Source organism: Cannabis sativa, chromosome 4, assembly GCF_029168945.1.
Source record: "Cannabis sativa cultivar Pink pepper isolate KNU-18-1 chromosome 4, ASM2916894v1, whole genome shotgun sequence".
Taxonomy (NCBI): Eukaryota; Viridiplantae; Streptophyta; class Magnoliopsida; order Rosales; family Cannabaceae; genus Cannabis; species Cannabis sativa.
The window spans coordinates 38,088,830-38,105,871 of NC_083604.1; the positions used below are offsets into that span (position 1 = coordinate 38,088,830).

General features: G+C 32.8%; 2 protein-coding genes across 2 annotated transcripts; both read left to right on the forward strand.

Annotated features, from left to right (window-relative positions):
- Positions 1 to 1,793: 1,793 nt before the first annotated feature.
- On the forward strand, positions 1,794 to 5,327 carry LOC115713048 (uncharacterized). The gene is made up of 7 exons (XM_030641525.2): positions 1,794 to 2,392; positions 2,919 to 3,059; positions 3,168 to 3,533; positions 3,835 to 4,077; positions 4,403 to 4,495; positions 4,584 to 4,784; positions 4,875 to 5,327. The coding sequence occupies exons 1-7, from the start codon at positions 2,075 to 2,077 to the stop codon at positions 5,085 to 5,087; spliced, it is 1,575 nt and encodes a 524-aa protein (XP_030497385.2). The 5' UTR covers positions 1,794 to 2,074; the 3' UTR covers positions 5,088 to 5,327.
- Positions 5,328 to 6,417: 1,090 nt separating this feature from the next.
- Positions 6,418 to 8,483, forward strand: LOC115713049 (metalloendoproteinase 2-MMP). The gene has a single exon (XM_030641526.2). The coding sequence runs from the start codon at positions 7,080 to 7,082 to the stop codon at positions 8,223 to 8,225; it is 1,146 nt and encodes a 381-aa protein (XP_030497386.1). The 5' UTR covers positions 6,418 to 7,079; the 3' UTR covers positions 8,226 to 8,483.
- The last annotated feature ends 8,559 nt before the right edge of the window (positions 8,484 to 17,042 follow it).

The window sequence follows — 17,042 nt, forward strand, 5'->3', positions numbered from 1 at the left end:
TTGTAAAGGGGACCTCAGATTTGTATATAGGTTATTTTATGTTTTTAATTAATTAAGTAAAATTTAATTAATCATGATTTTCAATAAACTCGTTGATTAGCAACGAGCTGCACAGTTGGTTAAAAATCACGTTAACATGTCTAAAATAGTTAGGGTGTTACATGACACTTATCAAAGAAATGACCAATAATACCACATTCGTAACAAAAATTAGGTATGCGTTCATAACGAAAATTAAGCCACAGTTCATCTTTAATCCAAGGCAAAGTAACCATTAGACCACGAAGAAGAGGTTTGGAAACATCAATACCAACCTGAATCCTTAAGGGCCCCATCCTTCATTGAGAGAGTCCTCATGAACATCGATGTAGTTTCCTATTAAGCCACCAATAATCAGCGCAAGAGCGTCGGACTTGCTTTAAAAAGGCAAACGATAAACCTGAACCCAGAAAGGAGTAATTGTAACCGAATCCAAAGAGGTATTTTGTAAAACACTTGGAAGGCAAAGAACCAAGTTTTGGTTGTGTAAATGCCAAGGCTCTTTAGATAGGACTCTAAGAAGATCTCCTTAGCAGCCAAATGTGATCATATAAAAATCAGTATCATAAGTGGAAGATTCCACCGCAAATCTACCTGCCCAATTTCTAAAGATGAAGTTGTGAAATTGTTTAGGACTATGGCCCTGTTTAGAGAAAATTCTACAAAGGATGCGATTGCTGTGAGGTCGAGAATAGGGTGCAGAGACATTGGAAATATTGACAACCTCTTTTTCCTTAGTAGTGAAAGCATTATAGATATCATTTAGGAAAGAATCCATGAAGAGTAATAAAGGATCGACAGAGAAGGAGAAACAAAAATTAAGGGTTAACAATAAGGAACATCATGGGAGAAAGAAGAAGAAATAGAGGGAGAAGTGGGATCTGGAGCGGCTATAGGAGAAATTGCAGAAAAAAATGTCCAAACTTGTAGAAAACTAACTAAAGTAGTTAAAATGAAAAAAAAAAAAAAGAAAAAGAAAAAACACACACACAACCTTAACTGCCACAACAAACTTGAGGGGCAGACAATGCTTCAAACCCATTATTTCCAATGTTGAAAAAAAAAAATTAAAAAAAAAAATCATACAAACATATAGGGTGATTCTACAATACACCCCCTTAAAAGGGATGTATTGATGCACCCTTAACTTATTTCGCCATTTAGAAAAAAAATTTAGTCTAATTTTTTTTCATATTAATGTACGTTATAGCTATTTAAGATATCCTACAAAATTTTGAGAAATTCGGAATAATTTACAATATAGAAAACAATATTCAAACCGTCGATTTTACACGCGTATAAAATAAAATAGTCACGCGTGCAATACAATGTTTGAACATAGTTTTCGGCATGTTAAACTTTTCCAAATTTTTTAAAATTTTGCAGGATATTTTAAATAACTCTAACGTACATGACTATGAGAAAAAATTTGACTAAAAAATTATTTCAGATGCTAAAATAGATAGGAGTGCATCAATATATCTATTTTAAGGGGATGCATTGTAGAATTTTCCAAACATATATTATGATTGTGTAAACATTGTGAAAAAAAAAGAAGATATTTTATCTTTTTTTTTAAGAAATTAAACGTATATAGAACATATATTTTTTAAAAATATAAAATCCGCTAAAATTAAAATTACCGTTTTCGACGTATTAGTTGGCGTTGACGTGGGATAGAGAAAAGACTTGAAGTGTGTATTTATCCGCCACCTGTACTATAATAAACTCCGTAGCCTGTAACCAAGCAACTACCAAACGATATATTATCCTCTTCCTTTTCTAATTAAATAATTAAACAATAAATAGCAAGAAACTTCTTCTGACTAATACATACTCCATCTAGATATATTTATTTTTTGTCCAAAAAAAAAAAAAAAAATTAAATATGGACTACCGGTACCACCTCCGTCCTTAACCGCTCCTCTCAAAATTCTCGACTCTCAACCGCCCTTAACGGCTCTGGGCTTAGGGTTTTGTTCTCTTTGTAACTCTATAATCAGGTTCCTGAGTTTGATCGAAGAGAACGTCACCCATGTCTTTCTTCTCTCCTACTTGTTCATGGCTATTGCTCGTTTTCTGCCTTTTAGGTTCTGGGTTTGGGAACGCTCTTAAGCTTCCTTTTAGGGTCAATGACGTGCTTCCGGCTCTGCCCCATCAGGTTTCATGGCCGGTGCTCAACAATTTTCATAGTGCTGTGGATTTGTTGCCTTATTTTGTTGGATCTGTTTCTCCGGGCAATGGGACTATTGAGTGGAAGGGAGCATGCTTTCAAGGGAACGAGGCTCACCTCGAGTTAACAGGAGGTGATCGGGAGCAACCCAGTTTGGGAGGTGGTGTCCTTCATCTAAAGGTGTTATTTATTTCCTCTTTTGTTTTTCTTTTATTTTTATTATTATTTTTTTTTCTTTTTTTTTCTTGAAAAAAAAACACAGTTGTGATCATCATCGGGTAGTTATTAATATTCTTTATATGGAGATCTTCAACTGATTTTTGAATGCTAAGGGAGTATTCATTAATTGATTGGTCCCTTGGGCCTAAATTCTGCACTTGGAGGAGTATGTAAAATTGAATTGTGGCCATATCTAATTTCCTTGTCTTGTAGACTTTCGGGTAGTAGGAATCCTATTCTGCAATTACATGAACACACGGAAAATTGTTCAATCTTACTTTGAAAAACTGTTCTAAAGCATTACGACTAAGGCACAGTCGATATTTGTATCCTTGCCTCATAGCCCGTCACATTGCAATCTTCTTTGATATGATTTAGATATGAAAGTACTAGAGGGATAGTCTTGTTGATGATCTCAGTAAATGTTCGTTTCTGTATACTGTATATATTTAAACATACGTTAAATTTAACTGTTTTTCTTTTGTAGACATCCGAGGCCCATAGCTGGACCTGTATGGATCTGTATGTTTTCGCTACACCATACCGAATAACATGGGATTACTACTTCTCTGCTCGAGAACATACACTGAAATTTGATTCGTGGGAAGAAACTGCCGAGATGGATTACGTATGCTCAAGTTATTTGTATTTATGTGTGCATTGTCTTGTATTTCGCAGTCACATATTTGACACGTTTGTTGCATTACCTTGACTCTTCAACTGATATTTTGAGCAGGTAAAGCAGCATGGGGTTTCTGTATTTCTCATGCCATCAGGGATGCTGGGAACCCTTCTTTCTTTAGTAGATGTTTTGCCTCTGTTCTCCAACACTGGTTGGGGTCAGAATGCAAATATAGATTTTCTTAAGAAGCACATGGGCGCCAAATTTGAAAAACGTCCCAAGCCTTGGCGTGGAACTATAGATCCTAAAGATGTTCACTCCGGTGACTTTTTGGCAGTTTCAAAGATTCGTGGCCGGTGGGGTGGATTTGAGACTTTAGAAAAATGGGTTACAGGTGCATTTGCTGGCCATACTGCGGTGTGTTTGAAGGACAACAAGGGCAATCTCTGGGTTGGTGAATCAGGACATGAGAATGAAAAGGTATATTGGAATTTATTACAGCTGTTACACATCTACGCATATGCCTTGACCTCTCAAGCTTATGTAGGATATTTTTTTAGTATTACTGTTCTTATGATTTAGAATATTTTATTTGTGTTATTATTGATTGCCGCAAATAATGTTTTTGGATATGTGGTGTTCATTTAAATTGTTTATGATTACTGCTACTTTTTTTTTTGGGTGCAACGATGTGAATGCTTCTAAGAAGTGTAAATTGAGTGTGTCCTATTTTATACATGGATAAGTAGTGAATTATCATGATGATCTCGTGTATCTGCAGGGTGAGGAAATTATAGTGGTAATTCCTTGGGATGAATGGTGGAACTTAGCACTTGAGGATAATTCTAATCCGCAGATAGCCTTGCTTCCCTTGCACCCTGAGTTGCGTGCTAAATTCAACTCAACAGCAGCTTGGGAATATGCTCGGAGCATGTCTGGAAAGCCATATGGATACCATAACATGATATTTAGTTGGATCGACACTATGTCTGACAACTATCCTCCCCCTCTTGATGCTCACTTGGTACGAATCGATCTACTAGTGATGGAGAAGTTAACTATAGAACATTGTTATTTATTTCACATTAACTTATATCTTGTTAGTATTCTTGAGATGAATAGCATCACAGTGGTTTTATCTTGCTTGCTTTGGTTTTGTTATCTTGTCATGATTTGCATGCCCTTTTTTCATTCACTAGGGTTAAGAAAGAGTGTTCAATGTGTACCTGCTCACCATTCATTTAGCAGCATTATACATGTCTAAGATTCATGTTTGAACATGGGTGTAATATAAAAATAACAGGTACATTTTGCAATTACTCCATCTAACTCGTGGTATTTTCTTTCAGGTTGTTTCTGTCATGTCTATGTGGACTAGAATGCAGCCTGCATATGCTGCGAATATGTGGAATGAAGCTTTGAATAAGCGGCTTGGGACCAATGTAATTCTGGTGTCCTTGTGATCTATAAAGACCCATGCTGCTCTTAATATTGAATGTGTTCCTAATTTTTACTTATTCGTTCTTTCAGGATTTGGATTTGTACGAGATTCTAGCTGAGACTGAAAAGCGGGGGTTAGCATTTGATCAATTGCTTGCGATTCCAGAACAAGATGAATGGGTATACAGTGATGGAAAGTCTACCACATGTGTTGCTTTTATTCTTGCAATGTACAAAGAGGCTGGAATCTTTGGCCCAATTGCAAATTCTATTCAAGTTACTGAATTCACTGTAAGTCATTTTATGAGTTAATCTGGATGAAACCTATTAATTGCTGGTCGTTGCATCATCTAAACCTAGCGATAATGACTTGTCGATCAGATTCGTGATGCGTACATGCTTAAAATTTTTGAGGATAACCATACCCGCCTGCCAAGTTGGTGCAACACTGAGAATGGACGGCTTCCATTCTGCCAAATCCTTGGTGAGTATTGGATAGAACTACCTGAATATAACACAGTTGAACCGTATGCACACATGAATGAGAACTGCCCTTCTCTTCCTCCTAGCTATGACAGGCCTGTTAAATGTTAAGTACCTCTATCATGTTTATTATGTAGCGTAATACTTGTACACAAATTTTAGTACGTCTCGGGAAGTCTTCTCTGACATTTCTAAAGCACTTGGTGCTTTCTCGTTTTCACATCATTTATGTGTTATCAATATCTGTATATAATTGCTACCAAGTGCTATTAGCGAAGAAAAAAAAAAGTGCTGTTATGATCAGGTCCCCAAGAATAATAGTCGTAATAGAAAGTTGACGTTATTCCAATACTTTGAGATGTGATAAATAGTTGATAATGCACTTGGTTTATATGTCTACGTAAATGTAATATTTGGATCTTATACACGTGCCATCAACCTCAAATTTGTCCAAGTACATATCAAATGAAAACCATTCAATGAATTAAGTAGGGCATGTGAAAAAGAAAAATGGATTTTTGCGAAAAGGTAATGAATATGTAACGAAAAACAACAGCGAACCAGAATTTAATGCCTAAAAAAATCAAAATAAAAAAATCTTTTTAATAATGTGTACAAAATGGAAAACTGAAGCCCTACTGCTAGTGCTTTCTGGTGTTTTTGCGGTACTTGGCTTTGATCCAGCGGACGCCGATGTTAGCTCCAATCTTGACACTCATGATACCACGCGAGGCAGCAGCTTTTGTCTTATCAAATCCATCCTCCATTTTCTTGCAATATTTACCCTTGGGACGTCCACCAAGGGTCCTTTTTTCGTAAGAATGGACTGGTTTTGGTTCCCTGGTGCCCCATTGACCCCCCTTCAATTCCATTTACACAAAATCTTTGAACCAAAAAGAACCAGGAAAGAAGGGATAAGTTGGAACGAGAATTGATTGATTGGTAGGTTCTCTCTCTAGATAATGATTTAGAGAGAATCTGGGGTTTGAATGTGCATATATAGCTATGTAACCGTGTGGTTTTCCTTGAGGGTTATTATTCTGATGTCAATACGATAACCCGTGATTTACTATTTTCCTTTTTCCCTCTAGAACATAGGACGATTGTATGTCATCGTCCTAGTTTGAAAAAAGCAAACTCAACCGCCAAACGAACCTTCTCCCTACAAAATTCAATATTAACTGTTCGGCTGTTGTTAAAATCACAAGCGTTGGCCAATTTAGAAAAACCTTAATTTTCTTGGCCAGCAGTATCAACTACCTAACTAACAGCCAACGCAATACATGATGTAATTTCTTCTTCTTATGTCTAAAATAATGTCAAAATTAAAATCAATTTTAGTATTGAAAACTGTATTTGTCAAATAATGGGTCAGATACAATTTACGTGTAAGAAAGCTAAACTAACGAAGGTATCCTAATTGTTTCTTCTTCTTTAAATATAATTCTATTTTTTACTTTTTCAGATGAAATTTGTTTGCTTGGTTGACAATTTATTTGTTGTATTAGTCTAAAGAGGCTGTAACTGTAAAGTACTTCCTAAACTAAATTTATTGTATAGCTCAGTCTAATTGCTCAACGTTTCGAACGATAATGGTTATGAAGTAGCCACGTCAGCGACATAAACAGTTTAACTCCCAACTTTGATGGCTTCTTTGTTTTAGTCTTCTAATATCTTATTTTTCAATTTCTTACTCAACACGAACAACCTTAGAAGTCAAATATCCATTTCGAATTTTCTATTAATAAACTCAATTATTTATCTTCTAGTAACACTAATTAATCGTCTAAACGTGGTCGTTTGAAGCCAACTTCATAAAAAACTTCGCTCAACAACTGAAACATTCAAAATGGAATAATTCAACGCGTTCAAATAAATGCCTCCACAAATACAAGACATGGGAAATATCAAACCAAACAATTTTGCTGGCTGTGGCAGCATTCTCTTCTCCCTTATTCAAAACCAGTAGAGACTAGAGAGTACTATCACTTCACTTTCTCTCGGATCAAAATTCATTTTCTTTCACTCCAATCACAAATTCTACCATAACCATCAACCCCAAATTTGTTCTGATAAATAAAATAAAGTTAAAATAAGAAAAAAATGGGATTCAAATTCCAATACCTTTTCTTCATTGCAACGTGTCTATCCTCGTTTGGTTACACTCCAATCTCCGCTCGAATCTTTCCTAACATATCATCAATACCGCCGTGGCTAATCCCGAAAAACGACTCCATTTTGGGAGCGTGGGATGCGTTTAAGGAATTTCATAGTTGTCGTCCGGGAGATAAAACCCAGGGCCTATCCAAGCTCAAAAACTATTTCCAAAACTTCGGCTACATTCCCAAATCTCCTTTCAATTTCACAGACGACTTTGATGATGAGCTTGAATCGGCCATAAAAACTTACCAGAAGAATTTCAATCTCAACGTCACCGGCCAGCTCGACCAAATCACCATCCAACACCTCATTCTGCCTCGCTGCGGAAACGCCGATATCGTCAATGGCACAACCACCATGAACTCCGGGAAACCCTCGTCGTCGTCGGCTTCTAACTCCACGAATTTCCACACTGTCGGACACTACTCCTTCTTCCCCGGAAGTCCGGTCTGGCCGGTCGGCCGCCGCGACCTCACATACGCTTTCCAGCCAGAAAACGAGCTCACAAACGAAGTAAAGACGGTATTCGCACGCGCCTTCCTTCGGTGGTCACAGGTCACGCCGTTGACTTTCACTGAAATCCAGACGTTCTCGGCCGCCGACCTTAAGATTGGATTCTTTGTCGGCGATCATGGTGACGGCGAGCCATTCGATGGGGTTTTGGGGACACTGGCGCACGCCTTCTCTCCGACGGCTGGGAGGTTCCACTTGGACGGTGACGAAAACTGGGTGGTTGGCGGTGACATTAGCACTTCCTCAGTTGCGTCGGCGGTGGATCTTGAATCGGTGGCGGTACATGAAATTGGGCACCTTTTAGGGTTAGGACACTCATCGGTGGAAGACTCGATCATGTTCCCGACGATAGCTTCGAGGACGAGAAAGGTAGAGCTTGCCAACGACGACGTTCTGGGGATTCAACGATTATATGGCTCTAATCCTAATTACGTCACTCCTCCTTCGACTCCATCTAGACCGTCCGTTCATCAGAGTGATACATCCAACGGTGGGGACTATAGTTTGGGTTCTGGTTTACGGTGGGACCCATTTAAGTTCTTCTTGGGCGTTGGATTAGCATTGATTTTATCATAGATTTGTAGATATTATACTTTTTAATGATATTTTTAATTTATTTATTTTTATTATTTATGGTTGCCTTCTGCGGTTGTATTCATCGGCTGAGACCGGCAACCATACTTGATACTATTACTATATACACACGACCCACCTATCATCGCGTTTTTCCTTCTAATTATTTAGGTTCATTCGTCATTATAGGCATTAATTTTTTCCTTTATTTATTCTTCAGTCTTCACCTTTTAATTAATATATGTGTTGTATTCTTTTCAATCCTTTATGTTCGTAGACTTTTCAGCAGAAGTTACATCAAATTTAAAAGAGTATTGTTACTGCTTGGTAGGGGTGGATATTCCATTACAATTGAATTAGATTGGAGGTTAAAAATTGAATTCTAATTGGATTAGATCACTTATTAAATGTCAATCTCAAAATCTAATTATAAACCCATACAATCCAATTACATTTATATATATTAAAAAATTATTTATATTTATTTATATAATAAAAAAATATAATATATATTAAGTATATTTTTATTAGATTTTATTTTTGTATTAAATTCATAACAGTATAGTTGTTTTGTGTATTTATTTTCATGGTTCTATTTTATTACTTAGAATTGTTGTTATTTTAATTAGTTGAAACTTTTAGTTGCATTACATTGTAATGATGGTATGTTTATAGAGTATTAAACTTAAATAAAAAGTAATAGTTAATTTTTACTTTTTCTTCATATTTTTATGTTAATATTAAAATTTAGGTGTGTATTAGATATCCAATTAAAAAATCAATTCAATTCAATTAGTAATTGGATTGGATTTTGAGGTCTAATTGGATTGGATCGGATAATGATTTTTCAAATCCAATTACTAATTGGATTAGATTGAATGAGGAAAAAAAAAGTTGAATTGGATCGGATGCCCACCCCTACTGTCTAGCATTACTTTGAGGTAGTGCTTTATGATTAGTGATATTTTAACTTGAGAATAAGAACAAGAAAAAAAATCTTAGTATTGAGTTCATTAATCTTCCAAAGCATACAGTGAGTGTTATTTATAGAGTTAGACATGAGAACAAGATCAAAAACACCATAAACTAACTCTAACAAACTGACATAACAAAAAACCAAAAATAATAAAATATAACAACCACTAACAACTAATTACAACTAATCAAGTGTATCCTCAACATTCCCCCTCGAGCTGGAAAGAGGGTACTCTAATGATAACTTGTGACATAGAAAATTGAACTTTGGCAACGTTAGTGGTTTGGTGAGAAGATCTGCTGGTTGCTCTTCTATTGGAATGTACGAAATCCCCACTCTATTGTGACTAACAAGTTCTATGACATAATTGTTGGAATATATTTTACTAGGATATAGATTTACTAACAAGTATGTTTTTAACATCCTAAATATAAATCTCTAAAACGATGAAAATAAACACATAAAAAGTGTGACAAATCTTACGTTGGTTGTAGCGAAATTAAATGACTCCTTCCGCTCAGATCTCTAACCCTTGTATCCTTTCCGTCACAGAGTATCACCAAGATCTGAGCCCAAAACTCCTTCAGATGTTTGGATTCTTCACAGTCTTACACACTATGATTGAGGACTAACTTGCTATGGGTGGGCATGCACTCAATCACTAAAGGTTGAATTTTGTTTTGTGAAGAACACTAAGGATTTCGAAAATTAGAGAAGAAAAGAAGAAGAAGAAGTCTCAAAACTCACTAGTTATCTCACAAGAAGAAAACTATGTCAATAGTTAATATTTGCATTAGTTGGATAATGAGACCTTTCTTTTCTTTTTATACTAATTTATTTAGGGTTAGGATTGAATTATTTGAAATAATAAAAAAAAAGGATAAAAAATTGGAGCAAAATTAGGACCTAGTAGCCGACCATGAAGTGGGCCAAACACTAGTTAGATTTTTGCCATTTTACTCAACTATTTATCTATTTTTCATAAATAACACATTTTGCAATTTCAATCCCATGAATGCCAAAACTTTCTATTTAATAATTAAATTAATTATCAAATAAAATTGTCATTTATAATATTCATTAATTAGACTCCACAAAGTCTCTTAATTAATAAATAAATACTAAAAACCTATTTCTTCACAATCAAGCCATATCTTAGTGAAAATTCATAAACTAGACAAAGTCTAATTTTAGAATCATAATTGATTAACTAAAATTAATTAACTGAGTCTTACAAGCAGTTTGTCTCAACTAGTATGGGGACCATGAGCCTATATAACCGAGCTTCCAATAAGCAAATCTAGAATTTGCCACGTAAATTGTGTAACTTATTAATTCCTCCTTGCACCATTATAGAATTTGGAATTGCACTCTCAATTATATAGAATGCTCTATATGTTCCACGATATAGATACGCTATGAGTTATCCATTGTTATAATCCTAATAATCAATCATCCTCTATAGATGATTTACATTGAATAGGGACAAAATTACTATTACACCCTTCAATGTATTTTATCCTTAAAACCCTTAGCAACCTATAAATGATATTTCAGTGAACTAATATAATCACTAAAATGAGCGCTCTATCATTATCTCTATTTAGCCAAGCTCTAAGGAAATCATCGTTTCACTTCTATGTCCAGATAGAAGCTATAGATTTTGTATCTAAGATTAGCGCTCCCACTCAATTGAACTACCACGTCCTTAATCTATATGTCCTGAGAAGATCCATTGGTCGACTTTAACGAATAGATAGAAGAACACAAATAATACAATTGAACTAGAAGCTAACCATCTCAGGATTGAGATCATTTGATCTAAGATCAACTAGGTAATATTAAATTGAATAGATATTACGGTAAGTTTATCATATCTAGTTCAAGTTCAGTATCGGTCCCTTTCAATGCTTACTCCATGCATCCAACCCAAGCTTACTTTAACTAATGCCCTGGAAAGGACATAGCACTTATCCAAGGTGCAAGTAAACTACGCTGTAGATTATCATATCAGCTAAACCCTGTGTACTGATAAATCATAGGAATACATTTGATCGCACAACCTTGATTACTTTCCACTGTGTTGACAACACAATAAACAAGCATATCAGTGTGATAAGGATTTGGATAAATTTATAAATCAAATAAGTAAATAAATGATCACATGAACCAAATAACACATTAAATTAGTAATCAAATTAAATCTGTTTCTTTATTGATAATTGAATAGAAAAGATTACATTGAAATAGATTTTTTTAGGGCACAAAGCCCAACAAACTCCCACTTGCACTAACATAAAACAATCCGTACATTTCAATTAATCCTAAATTCAGTATGCTTTTCAAATGTAGTTACAATCAAAACTTTGGTGAATGGATCAGCTAAGTTGTCTTCAATGTCCACTTTCTCCACTAGTATGTAACCTCTTGCCACATTCTTTGATGATGTGGTATTTCTGTTGGGTTTTATGCCCTAAATAAAACTCATTTCATATAATCAGATTTACTTATTAATAAAGATCAGAAATAACATTTTATGTTGCATGGTTCACATGATTTATTTCATGATTATAGATATATAATGTATGAATTCTTTTTAAGTCCAGAACATATGAGTTTGTTAAAGATTATAGTGTTGTCAGCACAGTGGAATATAATCTTTATTATATGTTCAAAAGTTTATTCCCTGATTTGTCAGAACACTGGATTTAGACTGACATGGTATAATCAGCGATAGGTATTCTTACACCTTGGAAAAGTGTTATGTCCTTTCCAGGACATTGGCAAAGTTTACCAGTATCGGATGTATGGAGTATACATCGGAAGGGACCGATATTGAACTTTGATTAGATATGTTAAAACTTACAGTAATATCTATTCAATTCAATATCACCTGTTGATCCTAGATCAAATGATCTCAATCCTGATATGGTTAGGCTCAATTTCAAGAGTGTTACTCGTGTTCTTTGATTTGTTAGTTAAGCCTAATTTTTAGTCTGGGCAATACATACATTTTGGGAACACGATAGTACAATTGAGTGGGAGCGCTAACATAAATATGGAATCTATAGCTTCTATTTGGCAAATAGAAGTAAAGGATGATTTCCTTCGAGCTTAACCAAACGAAGATAAATGGTGGAGATCTCATTTCACTTAGGTGAAATATCATTTATACAGGGTTAAGTGTTTTAAGGATAAAATACATTGTAGGGTGTTAAAATCATCTATATAGAGGATCATTGATCACATTAGGGTTATAACAATGGATAACTAATGACGTGTCTATATCGTGGAACATATAGAGCGTTTCTATATGACTGAGAGTGCAATTCCAAGTTCTAAGTGTGGATTCAATGAGGAATTAATAAGTTAGGGAATTTACTTGGTAAATTCGGTTCGACTTATTGGAAGCTCGGTTATATAGACCCATGGTCCCCATACTAGTTGAGACCATACTGCTTGTAAGACTCAGTTAATTGATTTTAATTAATCAATTATAATTCTAAAAGTTAGACTATGTCTACTTTATGAATTCTCACAGTTTAAGGATGAAATCGTAAAGAAAAGGGTTTCTAGGTTTAATTATTAATTAAGAGACTTTGTATGTCTAATTAATAATTATTTTAAATGACAATATTATTTAATAATCTATTTTAGTTATTAAATAATTAGTTTTGGCATTTAAATGATTAGAATTGGAAAAGTGGGATTTTGGAGAAATAGAAATAAAATTGAAGAAACTGCAAAATCCAAGTGAGGCCCATTTCCCTCTATGGCCGGCCACTCCGTTTGTGTTTCTCAATTACTATTTTCAATTTTAATTGTCATGTAATTTCTAATCAAAGCCTAGCAAAAATAGGAAAGTGGTTGATCACACTAAATAAGGCAGTTAATTGATTACACAGTAATTAAGGAAACTGTTTTATTTGGAAAGTTGTGCTCTCCCTTCTCCCTATATAAAGAAACCTTTGTTCTCTTCTCTTGTAAGCCATAAGCCACGAAATTCAAGAGAGAAAAAGAGAGAAAAATTCGAAATCCTTGTGAGATGAGTAGTGCCCACACACATCAAGTGGTATCTCAATCATAGTATGTAAGACTATGGAAATTCTGCATCAAAGAAGGAGAAAAGAAGATCCAGGTTCAGATCTTGGTGATGCTCTGCTACAGAAAGGAATCAAGGGCTAGAGATCTGAACGGAAGGAGTCATATTATTCCGCTGCACCCACTGTAAGGTTTTCTAACTTTATATGTGTTTATTTTCATTGTTTTAGAATTCATATTAGGTTGTTAATCCAACATACTTGTTAGTAAATCTAGATCCTGGTAAAATAATTTCCAACAACTGGCACAAGAGCCATGGTAATGATTTACTTTCATGTAATATGAATTAAAACGATGATTGGCATGTTTCTGTGTTGATTTGGATGGTTTCATGTTGGTTTATGTGCTTATTTGATGAATGTTAATGTTGTACGAAATTTTTCCATGAAATAAATTTTTTTCAATTTTTGAAAATATTTTATTTGGATTCCTTGTGAAAAATTAAGCAATTTTCGTTTTTACGGACTTCGATTCCGATGAAAAACGAAAAAGTTATGATTTTTGGAAAAATCGAATTTCGGGTATGCATGGGTGCTCAATCGCACGCGTGGGCTGTGCATCCAGCCTGTGTGCACCCTGCACCTCCGCCCAGTCGCACCCTGCAGGCGCCGAAGATCCTCGGTGTGAGCCCCTCCTCCGCGTGCGTAATGGGCTGCTGGCAGCCTCCTGGGCTGCTGCATGCAGCCTCCTAGGCAGCAGTTTCCCAAAATTGCGATTTTTGGGGTTTTTCCCCAAAAATCCAATTTTTTCATGGGATTGTTTCCCAAAATTCATTTTTCCAATTTTAAATATTTCTAAATTGAAATGTTTCCAATTTTAAATATTTTCAATTTGGAATTTTTCCAATTTTTAAATATTTCTATTTTGGAATGTTTCCAATTTTAAATATTTCCTATTATGGTCAGATTTAAAAATTTGTTAACTTCTTTAATATTTATTTATTATTTAATTATAAGATTGGATATTTTAGATTAAAAGATAACTTTGTCTTTTTATTTAAAATATTATATTAAAATTATCTTATATGACAAATTAAATAATTAATAAATTTGAAATTAACATAGATATTTTTATAGATATACTTACCATAATGTTTTCAAATTCAAAAATTTGTTATTTTGTTAAATATTTAATTATTTATAAATTATAAGTATAAAAATGATATTTTTTCTATATATATCATTTTTTCCTTATTAGAAATTTATAAATCATATCTTAAATATTTAAATAACATAGATATTTTTGTAGAGATTTGAATATTGCTTAATTTGAGATATTTTGACATATAATTATGGTAATTATTATTCATTTATTATTTTATTCCTAAAATAATAATTATCTAACCAAATCTATTTTAAAATTGGTTTTATTTTATTAAATTATAAGATCTGAAAGTGATATTGAAGATTCTTTTCTTTCAAATCATTGATCTTATTAGATATTTAATTTGATTCAAATAAACCTAAATATTTTAAAATTAGTTTCCTTTATTTGGTTAGTTTAAGAATAATAATTTAATTATATTAATATCTTAATTCACATCTGTTACATGGACAATGTTTGTTTATTTATATTGTTTATTCAAAACTTTTTTAACAAACCTATTATTTATCTGATCTAAATTGCTATGATTAACTTGTTGACAGATCATGATCCAATGATCTGATTTTAATCATAGTCCAATTGACGATAGATCTTATAAATAATTTGTAACAGGTAAATTTTGTACTTCTTTCATCTGTGTAAACCTAGTAACATGATAAGGCCCATCCAAATCATTTGACCTGTGTGAGCCTATATGTTTGCTTTTGGGCTTAGATGCATATAGAAAGCCCATTTAAGTTTTTACTAAGTAAATGGACTAGGTTGCTAAAATAAATTTTGACATAAGGAAATTTATTTAGGCCCAATTAGATTTGGGCTTATTCAATGAATAACAATTGTTTATTTTAAGGTTAAATTCCTCTCTTTTGGGCCTTGTGTGAGAGTTGGGGGCCATAGAAGTGGGTACGACATACTGAACCCAGCTCCCCCTCACATGAACTACCCTAATTGTGAAGGCCCATTTGCCTTATTTAAATAATTGTATTAGGTTAATTATATTAGTCTAACCTAATTAAAATTGAATTAGCAACATAATTAACTTTTCAAATATATGAAATTTATTTTTCATGTAATATTTTAAAGTTAATTTTAGAAAAACACTTAGTCAATGATATATTCTAGATAGTTATTTCTAGTACTAGTTATTATTTCTAATATTAAATAGGAAAATATCATTGATTGTGAAATTAATTGTCTCATAATTAATTTTGGTACAATCTAAGTTTAGAATATTTTTCTAGTATTAAACTAGAATTAATAATTAAGTTTCCTATTTACTTAATTATTTATTTCTTGAATTTAATACATTTAATTAAATTGAAAATTTCAATATCTAAGTTGATTTTCATCATGATACTTTAATATTGTTATTTTCATGTTATTTAATTAAAGTTGAAAATTATTTTAAGTTTAGAATCTTATTTCAGAATAACTTAAGTTTGAATAATTTTCATAATATATTTTATTTTATTTTATTAATCATTTCCCAAAATTTCGAAATTACATTTCTTTAATGTAGACATTTCGAATTTTATTTGAAGAATAGATTAAAGTTGAAAATTATTTATTTAATTTTGGACCAACTTAAATCAGTGACTTTTTCATTTGATGGTTAATTAAAATAAATGAACTAAAATATATAATAATTAGAAATTGAATTAATTAGTCTATGAAAAGTCTAGATAGTTATTATCTGTTTTGCTTGAAGTATTTTTCTAGTGTATTTAATTAAATAGAAAATTAATATTTAAGTTGATTTTTTAATCATGATACTTAAATATTTGAAATTTTTCTTAGATATTTAATTAAATAGGAAAATTATATTTTTTGTTGAAAATTAATTTTTATTAATTAATTTTGGGCCAACATAAAATTAGAGTAATTTTTCAGGATTTATTTTATTTTATTTTAAAGTATTTTCGAAAATGCAATATATATTTATAGAAAATTAAATTTGAGTTGTAAATTAATTCAAATTAATTTTGAAACAACTTAAATTGAATAATTTTCTAAATATTTATGGAAATTATTACTAAGATGGAAATAATTCACGTTATTTATCTATCTAAGTATAATTTATAAATATTAAATTAAAATTTATATTTGGAATTTTTCATTCTAAATTGGAAATTTTAATTAAATAAATATATATTTAAAAGAAATGGATTAAAATAAATATTAGAAGAAAATACAACCCTTCATTAAATAATGAGCTTTATTATTATAAGGATATTCGATCTCCATTGTTGGTTTTACATAGCTATTGTTTTAGTGAGTAATCCTCCCTAATGGAGGAACGTTCATTAGCAAGTTAGCACCGTTTAATCTTGAAAGATAAGTAATCTTGTAAGTTTTTTATATAGTTTATGACCACCCTAATGGTGGCGACTGTATAAGACTTGCAAGAATATGAAACAATGGTGGAAGCTCGTAAGATAGAATAGCCTTGACTCTCGCCTAAACGGGACAACGCGGATTCAAATCTTGATCGAATAAAAGGTTGCTAGAATGTTTGACATTTATATGAGCTGACAACTCTATTCAATGAATGATAGCTTTAACTCTCGCCTAAACGGGACACTGATATCAGTTCGTTGAAAACCTTAGAAATTATTTAGGATTGTATGTTTTAGTATTTT